This window comes from Harmonia axyridis, chromosome 2 (assembly GCF_914767665.1).
Source record: "Harmonia axyridis chromosome 2, icHarAxyr1.1, whole genome shotgun sequence".
NCBI lineage: Eukaryota > Metazoa > Arthropoda > Insecta > Coleoptera > Coccinellidae > Harmonia > Harmonia axyridis.
The window spans coordinates 20,612,681-20,625,877 of record NC_059502.1 but is presented as its reverse complement, the minus strand read 5'-3'; the positions used below and the strand labels follow the sequence as shown (position 1 = coordinate 20,625,877).

The 13,197-nt window shown below is 30.4% G+C and overlaps 1 protein-coding gene across 1 annotated transcript in view; it reads left to right on the top strand.

Annotated features, from left to right (window-relative positions):
- The first annotated feature begins 8,155 nt into the window (after positions 1–8,155).
- Positions 8,156–13,197, top strand: part of LOC123673668 (GTP cyclohydrolase 1-like) — a 29,993-nt gene continuing 24,951 nt past the window's right edge. Inside the window, exon 1 of the mRNA XM_045608257.1 lies at positions 8,156–8,454. Coding sequence (XP_045464213.1) covers positions 8,274–8,454 — 181 coding nt within the window. The 5' untranslated portion in view covers positions 8,156–8,273. The remainder of the gene's footprint in view (positions 8,455–13,197) is intronic.

Sequence of the window (13,197 nt, the reverse complement as noted above, 5' to 3'; positions counted from 1 at the left end):
TTTCTCTAGAAATGGCAATTTCTTTCTTTTTTAAAAAGTTTGGGAAAAATGCATAATCAAAATGTGAGAGTTATTATCAGTCAATAGAAATACTACCTGAAAAAGAAACTGCATTCAATGTTTATTTTCAGTTTTGACAAATATTGAATTTACATAATCATTCGATAAGATCTATGAAAAGACCTACAGTGAAATTTTGTTTTAGGAATATTCAGTATAGCTATAATAAACTGAAAAGGGGCAGAATGAATAGATCTACCTTTCAAAAACCCATGGCTAATGTTGCCTTACAAACAATCGTAATAATATCATATATTCTTTGAGAAATCAGGTTATAAGAAGTCCCTCATTTCCGAGGTTCATCAATACTTTTTTCAGTTGAGCAACAAATTATACTTCTATTTCATAATTTATTAGGAAATACAATATTCGATCAACAATTATATAGGGTGTATATATTTAGAATACAAGGAAGGACACCTTTTGAAATCTAAAAATTTGGTTAATAGTAGGTTATTTTCCATAATTTATAATATTGAAAGACCAATTGGACATTCCTGAAGAACTAAGGCGTTTTTAGAATCTGAAAATTGTATCGATGAATTTTGCATACTCTTCTGCACAGATTACGGATATTATCCGTAATTAATTATCCGGATGTTATCCGTAATCTGTGCTCTTCTGTTGCATATTTCTTGAAGGTATATGGACAAAAATGATTTTTGTGGGTTCTGGTGAATGATCAAAGGGATACAGGTAACAATTTCATTAATACCAGTCGCGATGTAGTTATCATAGATAAGAGATGATATAGAAATTTCACTAGATAATTCTGATTCAGTGGAGGACAGCTGAATTCAAGCTTAATCGTGATGGTTCGTTACGTTATTGAGCAAGCTTGTAGCTCTGGGTTTTACTCAGAAGTAAATTGAACAGGGCAATATATATAGTAAATGAAATTTTGACAGATATTAGTTGAAAAAGATCAACAATTGAGCATTGTATTTACATAAAATCAAAAAATAACTTGCTAACTGTTGTTGCATTGTACTTGGATGACTTTTTTGTTTTAACAAATGTTAATTCTGAATGAATATATCTGATAGAAAATTTAAGTGATAATTTTATCATAAAGAATTTAGGGAAAGCTAAAAATGTTTAGGGATGAATATCACTAGAAATTATGAAAAAGGTAGTTTATATTCTTCAAATATGTATTGCAATAATTCAACATGTCTAATTGTAAACATATGAAAACTCCTTTGAAAACTTAATTGAAATTTGATTCAACAAAAGAGAGTTGTAATAATAGGTATATACATTTTTATAAAAGTTTAATCATTCATTCATGACATGGCAGGTATTAATAAATAGTTACCTTTTAAAGTATTTTATACCTACATTGAATTGCTGGAAAATTTATACCAATTTCGAAAGTAACTGCCATGTCAAAATTCTTCATATACTGAATGATCCTTCAAATTTTATTTCTGTTGTAACATTTTGACTAGTAGTTCAGTGAAAAATTCGAACTGATTTTATATATGTATATAGTATAGCTATAAATGAACAACCTGAAAAGAGACAGAATGAATAGACTTGCCTTTCGAATACCCATAGCTTATGTTACCTCATGAGCAAATTTAATATCTAGGTAGAACCTTTTTGAGAAATCGGGTTATAAGTTTGAGAGTCTCTTAATTTCCAAGGTTTCAGTTGAACGACAAATAATATTATGATAATATAACAGGGTATATATGGTTGAAATTATTCGTATGAAAGATTTCACAACGATTTGATTTCTTCATTATAAATTCAACAGCACTGCACTCAAATTCTTCAAAAACTGATAGGTCACTTATATTTTTGCACTCTTCAGTCGTAAAAGTGTATATTTTAGATATTCAAAAAACACATGGAAATTTTTGAATATCATCTGACTAACTTGGCTCTTTTTCCAGTAATAAAGCCAATTGTGAATTATCTATAAGGAGTTTTTCTATCTGTTTAATACATGATCAGATGAAGCTTCTGTTCTCTTTTGTAGTTCCATCTTCTGTCGCAATAGATTCAAATTCTCACGAAAGAGAATGTAGTTTTATAGTTTGTGGAAAATAAACGAAAAATTCCTGAAATAAAGTAACATTCATCCAATGCAATCAATAATTATACAAACCCTTCAAACGAACCTGAACTGAAAATGCATTCGATGATATCAATGTTCATTTCCAAATTTTGACAAATATCTATCGAATTTTCAATTCGCCGAAGACTTTGCATTTTATCTGTCGGCATTTATTTAAAGAATAACAATTTTGGAAACTGCAAACTTCTCAAGAACTTTCATATATCGAAATGGAATATTTATTATTAACATGACACTGACAGTCAAATTGTCCACAGATACCACAGAAATATGGGACTTGAAATGTCAAAATGATCCGAAACACCCCGTATACTCGAAAACCGCGAGGAGAATCGAAGGTTTGGGATTTTTCCCGGGATCTCCAGACGATTTTGAGGGGGGTCTTATTCTTGTCATTTTTGCTCTAGATGGTCCCGTTTGGGCTGTGATTTTACGTTTAAAGTTTGACGTATATGTGCAAGCGGTTTTATATATACTTAGATATATTCAATATAGGTATGAAATCGTTCCAGAACAAATAATTCACAGTTAATGTTTCGGTATATCAGGTAGACCATAAAATTTGATTGAAAAATCTGCCATCCTAGACTTCATTTCAAAGAATATAACAGCAATAAACAAAAAACTTGTTGCCAAAATCGGTTGCATCTCCTTGAACTTCCAAGGTTCGAGAATTGGATGAAATGGTATTTTGACTATGAATAAAGAATTGAAAGAAAGATTTCTGAACAAATTGACGACTAACAATTATAATAAAATATATCTACTGAAAGTGAATTGTCAAAACGATATGGATTTATTTACAAGAACTCCTAGTCACAATAGTGTGGAAGTTTGAGGAAATTTATTCGAATTTCGAAATGAATTAGTATTCAACCTTCGCAGTATGATATTTATTTTAGGTTTATTTAGGTTTATATGAATAGTGGTATTTTTAGACACGAGAGGAAATAATTTAACCTGATTGTTCTCAAAATTATGGAAAATCAAGTGTTTCTTCATAAATTTTTCAATGAATTTCAGCTAGTGAACACCAATTAAAAATTTTCGTGAAATATTCACAATATTGATGTTCAAATTGGACTGAAAATATCTGATGAAAAAAAAAAACCAAATATTTCACAGAAGAGGACCTGGTTTCAGGAGATTTTGAGTGCTTATTCATTCATGCGCCCATTGAAGGTGACTGTTGTATATTGTGTTGAATGAGATGTGATTCATTATTAGGGGAGGAATTTGCTGAAATTGTCGCCAACCTTCAGTAATGAAAAAGACACCTAAAGAAGAAGATTCATAGTTATGTAATGAAAAATTTAAAAAAAATGTCATTTTTATGTGTTAGTTTATTTGGATAATGTCTTTTGACTCCTGAAAATCACTAGGAAAATTTGAATGATTATTTTACAAAAGAGGGTTTTTCAATGAAAGGTTTCATTTTGATATTGAAAAAAGAGTATTAGAGTACATTTCAAGAGGAATCAATGGATGTTTATTAAATTTTAGAGAAAATGAAATTTTCCATGTCTAAAACGCGAATTTGCGGCTGTATACGTCTTGGATAACTCCACGAATTCCATTTTTTAGATCTTGTATCGATTGTGGAGCATTGTCATAGACCTTATTTTTCATTTTTCAAAAATATAATTATTTTATAGAACTCAGAGAACTATGGCCCCACGGTCGTAGCTTAGGGCTGCCATAAATGTTGGAACATCGACCGGGACAAGTTACAAGTGGCATAGAAATAGGTGAAAATACCACTCAAAAATTCAAACCGCATCTGAGAGATATTCATTTAATAAAAATCCGGGGTTTCTAGGATTATTAACTTTTTTACTTGGTTGTTATATAACACATTCCCCAATCAGACATAGGTATTCACTGAAATAATTTATAAGGAACTTGTGGCTTCTTCAAGTATTTTTTGTCTTACATAATACTCTCCACTGTGCTTACTGCACTTGATGCCTTTCGTTCTTACCACTCCTAATATCTTATAGAAAAGGAAACATCCTTCCCACATGATCATTGCGAAAATATACTGGCACATTTTGCCTCACATATGACATTTTTGCGTTAATAAAAGAATTGAAATAGGTATATAAATTCTTCATAAACGGAATCTTCAAGCGTAAAACATTTCTCATTCAAATATCCAACAGTTCCTTGTACTTAATTTCATTAAGAAATATCATTCGAAACCGTTCATGGAAATATATCGAATTTTGTCATTGTCCACTATATTCGAGATATCAAATGTTGCGAAAAATCGCTGACTTCATTGTCAAATTTAACTTATTGCATTGTATTCATCGTACCGTCATTCTTTAGTTTGTTATAGACTTGACTTGTTTGGTTCCCAAAATATATTATTTTGTAATCTTCCATTGAACTCTTTCTTAGTATATTCTCAATCAATTTTTAGTTTGAGTAATTAATGATTTTTCAATCCTTTCAAATGGTTTGTCGATGAGAAATGCTTGACTGTGTAGAAATAAGTTCTATTGAAGAGTTATAAAAAAGTCGGTTGTAGCTTTTGAGGCCCTTTTTTCAGGTACGAAATTTTTTTCAATGGCACCCATAGCTTCAGCAAGCGTTCAATAGCTAGAAGTAGTGAAAGCCAATTAATTCTAGAAAAAGAAAATGCATTGCTGTAAGGTGTTTCTCCATACTCATGAAAACCTTTCATCGTTCGACGCTTACAGAAAATGTCGAAAAATATTTGAAAATTTTGAGACCAATAGACTGCACAGATATTGACACAATAGCGGAAGTGGAAGCAGTATTTTGAAGTATGTGCGCTGGACAAAATCTCTTTCAATTGAAAAACTCGCCTTTTTACTTCAAAGTAGGTATTTGTGTTATCCGCGCTGACAGCGAAAATATTTTTTATGGAAATATTAAGATCCTCTTAGGATTTAATACAAAATGAAGCGATTGTATAGGACAATTCATTTGGCTATGTGTCTCATTTTATTTTCAATCCTTCAGTTTCTGAAAAATTATGTTTGAGCAACAGTAACAGCTTCTCAGCTTTATGATAATGGAATCCGTTCAGATTCCATAAAAAAAGATTCTCACCTACTCAATGTAAGAAAATCTGAATTTCAAAACCGTCAAATTATTGACCGGGACAATTTAATAACTGACCGGGACACGGGGACTCAATGGTCCAAACCGGGACATGTCCCGACGTACCGGGACGTATGGCAACCCTATCGTAGCTATACCGCCGTATCAGTAGAATCGATGACGCGGGGGCCCCAGGCTGTTGAGGTCCCGATAGTTTTTGAGCAAATTTTCCTTAAAATGTTATCCAAAATCCTTTATAGATACATTTTCCAAAATAACTACTGGGCTGACAAATCTCATCAAAAATCACATTACACCGAATTGATAATCAGATCAGTTATACAAAAATTATTATGGAATTGTACCTACTGATAAAATTCAATAGCTATTAGCTTTGCATGATTTCAATTTTTGACCATATCGATTACAACTGAAACCGCTGAAAGGAGTTTTTCGAAATTGAAACTGATAACATTATTATCTAAGAACTTATATGAGATAGGGACGGTTATCAGACTTGTCATTATTGTCTTTAGCAGAAAAACTATAAAAACTGGAATCATCGTCAGCTTTGGATGATCTGATGAATAAATATGCCGAAATAAAAGCTAGAAGAGTGCATCTTTGATTTGACTTATTAGTAATATTCAGCTATTAGTACCATCAAGTAACTATAAGTAGAAATTTTCATCAATTATGAATTATTATTATTTCAATTAAATCCAATTAAGTTTTTTTGGAACCCCAACATATTTTGATACTAAAGCAAGCTACGCTACTGTGTTGCATCAAACTACTAACTTTGAATGTTGCAGCTAATTGCACTGCTTATTGCATATTGTTGTGCAACAGCATTATTTTTCACCTGAAAATTTGATAGAATACAAAGTGACAAGTTGGTACAATAGGTAACTGGTTGAATATTTGAACTGACCCTAAATCGATTACATATTTCAAGAAAGGTAAAATAGCTTATGCGTTTATTATAGTAAGATGAGTTTGTATTTTTTACATATAAGATCAAAAATCTTTTTTCAGCTTGTTTTAAGTATTGGATTGATTTCTTTTTCAGATTTTACATTTTCCATGATCTGAAGAAGTTTTTCTTGTTCAATTGTTAGTTAGTTTTGCAATTGCAATTCTTGTGAAGTAGGTGTAGGTATACAAATTGTAAGTTGGTAAATTCAGTAAGTTTTTAAACTATAAGGCACTGATGGGGAAAAATTGAATTATTGAATACAAAAATTCTGGAACGTACGTCGTCTTTATGTTAATTAACACTAGTAGAATAAATTAAAGGATCAAAATAAAATTCCAAATATTTAGCGGTTTTTCAAATTACTGTATTTTCGATAACAATGGTCGTATCCCAATTTGAAAAAAAACTTTTTGAAACTTGAAGTTTATAGTTTAGAGATCTCATGATGAAAACTTTTTTCAAATAACATGTACCGCTTAATCCTAATGAATACAGTATCTAAAATTTCTGCGAAATTTTTTCAGTTTTCATTTTTGGCATACAGACTTGGAAATTTTTTTTCCAACTTAACCACTATATGGATCAGATAACTTGTTCTTTCAGCTTCAATACCATTTTTTCAAAATTCTCTCCGAAAATCCAATAGCTAGTTCTTGTAGAGAATTCATTCAAGATTTCGAAAGATCTCTTAAATTTTCTGTGCAATAATTGATTGGTGTGATAAAGATGGTTAAAGACAAAAAGGTCCTTTTCAATTCAAAGTTCGATATTTCAGCGAGAAGTGCTCGCATCGAAATTTTGAAAAAAGGATATTGAAGCTGAATGGACAAGTTATCTCATCCATATAGTGGTTAAGTTGGAAAAAAAAATTCCAAGTCTGTATGCCAAAAATGAAAACTGAAAAAATTCGCAGAAATTTCAGATACTGTATTCATTAGGATTGAGCGGTACACGTTGTTTGAAAAGTTTTTCATCATGAGATTTTTAAACAATAAACTTCAAGCTTCAAAAAGTCTTTTTTCAAATTGAGATACGACCATTGTTATCGAAAATACAGCCATTTGAAAAACCGCTAAAAATTTCGTATTTCATTTTGATCCTTTAATTTATTCCACTAGTATATTTATTCAATGTGTTAACCGTTTGTTCTATTTGTACAGTTTTGGTTATTTTGAAATTTTCTCTTTCTTGGTTATAAAAAATATTACTACTTCTATTGATACTAAAGATATATAAGGTTGTGAAGGAAAAAGGACTAAATGTAAATTTATTTTATATATTTAAATGAAGAAGTTCCTGTGTAGCAGAACAATTTTAATTTATAAAATTTTAAGTGGAAATAATAGTTGTGATTTTATTTTCGATTCGAAATGAATTTTCATTGAGTTAATACCGAGTCCAATATTTACCAATATTTAAATTATTGAATTTGATCATTTTGAAACTTGAACAAAATTCAAATATGCATATAATAAAGAAAAAAGTTGATCTGCCGACACCAGGCTATTTTATCACAATGCGTGTCAGTTCCTGTATTCGAAACAAGCTTTTGGTCTTATGTTATTAGTAAGAAGCAAAAAAAACAGTTGTATTTAAAGAATTAAAGTAAAAATGGAATAATTTTCATCTTCTTTTCGCTTTTATTAGTACCTACTGAATTTAAATATACTCATTATTCGAAACATCTACTCCGAACCTGCTAAACAAAACTTATTTCATAACAAAAACGAAGAGCTACAGACCTCTCCAATTACCTTAAAACCCAAATCAACGAATTTTAATTGACGGACACCAATGTGATATGCATTTTTATCGGCCTTGTCTTTCGAAGATATTTTTTCGGGTTGTCTTAAGCGAATATCAGCTGTTTCTCCAAACTTACACGAGAATAAGACCAACCAACTTTTATTGGAACCTCGAAATGAACCCTGTGACGTCAAGGCGAAATATCCAGTGCTTGTGAAAATCCCACATAAGCGGAGTGGTGAGCGCGTATAACTCGCACTTCTCCCTCTGAAAATCTCAGTTCTCCTACTGTGTTGAGCGCGTGCGAATTGATATACCGGGCCGCTTTAAATGCCAGTCACCAAGAAGCTGACACTCGATCTGCAAGACGGAAACGAAGTTATGACATCTAATGGTGAAAATTGCAACAATAGGAAGCCAGCCGTGTCGCGGACTCTTTCGGAAAATTACGATCTGAACGACGTCGAAGTGCCTGGAACACCCAAGACACCTAGAACTTCGGCCACGCCAGGTAAAAGTTTGTTTTAATTTTTTATTATTTTTTTAATCTTTTTATTTTTTTATTTTTCTATTTTGAATTTTTATGTTTTTTTATTTTGTGGACTCAATTGAGCATTGTAGGTATTTCTTGATCTATGGTTATATTTATTCATCTGCTGAATGATTTTTGATTCCGATTATCAGCACTACAGTACTTCAAAAACGAACTGGAAATTTTTTCTTCGAACAATTCAATAGTTTAATTTTGTGCTAAGAAAACACACTTTATTATTATGTGTTAATTACTTCAAAAATCTTTTGATATTCACAGAAACCAAACAACCATACTATAGTATTACTTAATATATCGGGTGTCCCAAGGTGGGTGGCCTATTAGATTATTATGGAAACTATTGATGGTAAAGATTTCAAATTTTGTGGATAGATATTTGGCCATGTAAGGTACATTTTTAAAATAATTTCACATTTCCAGTGTTGCCGGATGTACCACAATTTGGCAACAACTTTGTTATTTTGAATAGGACATCCGGTATTTCTATTTTTTTTATGATACTCCATAAAATATTGAATCTATTCACTCTTACTTGTCCATCCCTATCTTCAACGGTTTTTGAGTTATTAATTATTTTTCGAAATTTTAGATCAAATTGGCGTATTAAGAAAATAACTGTAGTTCGCTCAATATTTGAGATTTAAGTCAGAAATTTCGCAAGTCGTTAGATATTGATCTGATCTGTGTCACTGCTCTTGAATTATGGTTGTCAATAATACAGGACGGACCAAAAAATTCATCATTTGCCAAGTTACAAAATTGTGAAAAAGTCTATTTTTTCAAATTAGACACCTAGTATATTTTTCAATTTTTGGAATCAGTACAACACACTCTACAATTTTTCTATTCACGTCCCTATATCTATCTCAACTCGATTCCGAGTTATATGCGTTATATGTGTATATCTTTCTTGAGCCATTATTTATAGAAAAACCTCGGAACAAAACACCTGTTAGGCAATTATTGTTTATTTTGGCATTTATGGATTGAACTGATTCATTGATATATCGATCTATGAACCACATAGAGAACATAACAATACAAAAGATATTAACACTTATTGAATCAATGTGAAATCTAATAAACGCATATAACTCGGAATCCAGTTGAGATAGGTATAGGGACGTGAATAGAAAAATTGTAGAGTGTATTGTACTGATTCCTAAAATTGAAAAATATACTAGGTGTCTAATTTGAAAAAATAGACTTTTTCACAATTTTGTAACTTGGCAAATGATGAATTTTTTTAGTCCGTCCTGTATTATTGCCAACCATAATTCAAGAGCAGGACACAGATCAGATCAATATCTAACGACTTACAAAATTTCTGACTTAAATGTCAAATATTGAACGAACTAGAGTCATTTTCGTAATACGCCAATTTGATCAAAAATTTCGAAAAATAATTAATAACTCAAAAACCGTTGAAGATAGGGATGGAAAAGTAAGAGTGAATAGATTTAATATTTTATGGAGTATCATAAAAAAAATAGAAATACCGGATGTCCTATTCAAAATAACAAAGTTGTTGCCAAATTGCGGTACATCCGGCAACACTGGAAATGTGAAATTATTTTAAAAATGTACCTTACATGGCCAAATATCTATCCACAAAATTTGAAATTTTTACCATCAATAGTTTCCATAATAATCTAATAGGCCACTCACCTTGGGACACCCGATATACAGTTTAATTTTTGTAGTCTAATCTAAATTTTCATACACTGCAGAGGCAGTGCAACAATAATGATCACTTCGCTTCACTGGTTGATCACTTTATATCACTTGGCAAAAACAGCAATACTATCGAATTAGAATGTTATTCAAAACTTCCAATGGAATTTTAGTTAATAAAATTCAAAAATATTCTTAGAAAATTGAAATATAATTTGTTGATCTCTCATTTCGAGAATTTAAGGTATTCTCAATTTTTAAAATTGAATTTACAGACCACTTTAACTTTTGACTCCTAGTTATTTGAAGTTGTTGTTTCTGTGATTGTAGGATTATTAAGGGACGTAAACTTTTTTGAATGCATGTAGTTATATGGTGATATATAGAATATAGGACAACAGAATCTATGATTTTTATGATGACAATCTGAAAATTCAACTTTTTGATAAAAATTTTATGATTTCTCAAATTGAATTAAAATTGAAATGAAAATTCTATTGACAAAATTCACACCAAAAAAATTATAAAATTTCTTTGAATGAATTTCATCAATTGCAATTCTCAATTCAGTTCACATTTTCTTGGTAGCGTTAAAAAATAGGGTATTTGAAGATATTAGATTATTAAAACATATCAAGTGCTAACATTACGTAGGTAGTTAAATATCGAATGAAAAATTCAATATCTTGATTTCTGTAATTGTATCAGAGTGTCAGAAGTCAAATACAACTTGACTAATAGGTACTTCTTCCAACACCAACTTTTCATTTTTCCTATAATTTGAATATTAAATAATGTTCTCGTAACTTTATTCAATTAGTGCCAGTAGGAATTAGTCACGTGGTCAATAAGTATCTAATAACATAGATAAACAATGGTAATTGAAATGAATTCACCGTGAGAAAAAATAATATTACAAGACTATTGTTATTCATTGGAATCTATACATAATAAGGGAGCCAAGTGTGACAATTTCTGTGGTCAAAACAATGCTATATCGTTATTCCATCAATTTGATAGATTGTTTATAATCTCATTCATTGGAAACTTTATTAAATTCGTGGAACCAATTGAAACAAACAAAACTTTGATTTGATACTGACTTTGTTATGTATATGAAGTTATGATTCCCATAATAATGACAATTTCCCACTATGTCAATATTGTATTTCTAATTTTTGAATCTTTAACTAATATGAAATTGATCATTTCAAACGGTGTATAATCTGCAAAATGAAAATTTTAATTTATGCACATTTATAATTGCCAGTTTTTTTTCTGATTAACCTGACGATGTTATCGTTATAATGTTATGTAGTGAATTTATATAAAAATAATTTCTTGGGAAAAACTAGAATACCACATTCAGATTTATTGTCGAAATGCGTTAGTTGCCTGCGTCATTGACAAAACAAATATAATAAAACAACAAATATTCAATAAGTATGCAGAAAATATTGTTTGCTATTATTCGGATTAGATATGTGATCATATGACACATATTTTGAAATAAAAATCGTACAAAGCGATTTAAAATGCATACTAAGTGTTTCCTCATGCGTTAGAACAATTGCACACGGGTAAATATTAATTAATTGATGAACTCTAATTAATTGATTACACAAGATGTATTTTCTATAACCTCGTCCTAAATCAATTGATTTTGATTATATTAGACTTCTTCAAATACTGGATACATTTGGAATGAAGTATTATAAATGGATCATTCTTTTATAATGAATTTTCAGTCATAATGTATACCGATAAAAGTGAAGAAGAAATTACTCAAAGAAAGTTCAAGAATTCTTTAAAAAAAATTTTATGCTCACAAATATTCAATTTTTTTTAAATTTATTTCCTCTGAATTAAAGTGCAGATTATCACCTAGTAACTTCAAGAAGAAAAATTTGCTTGTATACATGTAAAGAATAACCATTCTTCGTGCAAAATATTTTGTTAATAGTATCTAAGATCAGCACAATAAAAAATTTGAACAGAATATCGAAAAAAAAAATAGCAAAGTAATGATGTAAAGTCAAGAGCTCTTGAACGCTCGTTTATTCATGTGCCAATTTCACCCTTGGAGAGCACATACATACATACGTAGAGTGAGGTGGTCTTAAAGGGAGCAATTGGCTCATAAATTAAGGATCGCTCGAAAACTTCTGACTTCTTGTCAATACTTTTCTCATTTTTTGTTTCAGTTTTTCTTTCAATTTTCTTTTTACTGATAAAGCCAAATCAAAAGAAATGAATAGATATATTAATTTTCAGAATATCGATGATTGGGCTGACGACATTCGATAATAGAATCTAGATATCGAATTGATCTGTCAGACATCTCGCAGTTGCGTTATCAAACTTTCTAAATTTTTGTAAAAAAACTCAACCCACTTGTATGTATGTACCTACAAGGCTACAATTTCAATTTTTTTTTCTATTCATGGTCAATGTCTTTTGAACGATGCAAGTATCTGTTAGAAGACAGCAAAGAAAAATAAATGATAACCAACCCCCCCAAAGCTGAACTTTTAAGGAAATATTCTACTGATAGTTTGAACTATAAATAGCCACCTTATTTTGGTGGTTGTAAGTTTTAAGTGTCTGTTAGAACAGTCAAAATTCAATATAGGTAGAAACTGCTCAAATCTGAATCAGTCCAATCGAATCGATGGATAAAAATAAGGGAGAGCCGCTGAAGAATCAAATTTGATTTTGGGTGCACCGTTAAACCATTATTTTTGGTAATAATGTCGGAGTTTATATAATACTTTTTTAAAATTAAAAAAAAAAGTTGATGACGCAAAGCCGAGTTGCCTGCCAGAACGGTTTTCCTTAATGGATCGATAATAAAACATTATTAAAAAATTCCTAACTTTGTGAGACAAGGGTTAGTCAAATGAACGGCTAGCACTCCTGTTATCAAAATATGCGAAATATTCTAAGTGTCTTGGAAGTTCTAAAATACATGTATCCTAGGCAATTTTTATTATACCTCCATCATTACTTCGATAATAATGCTAGAAA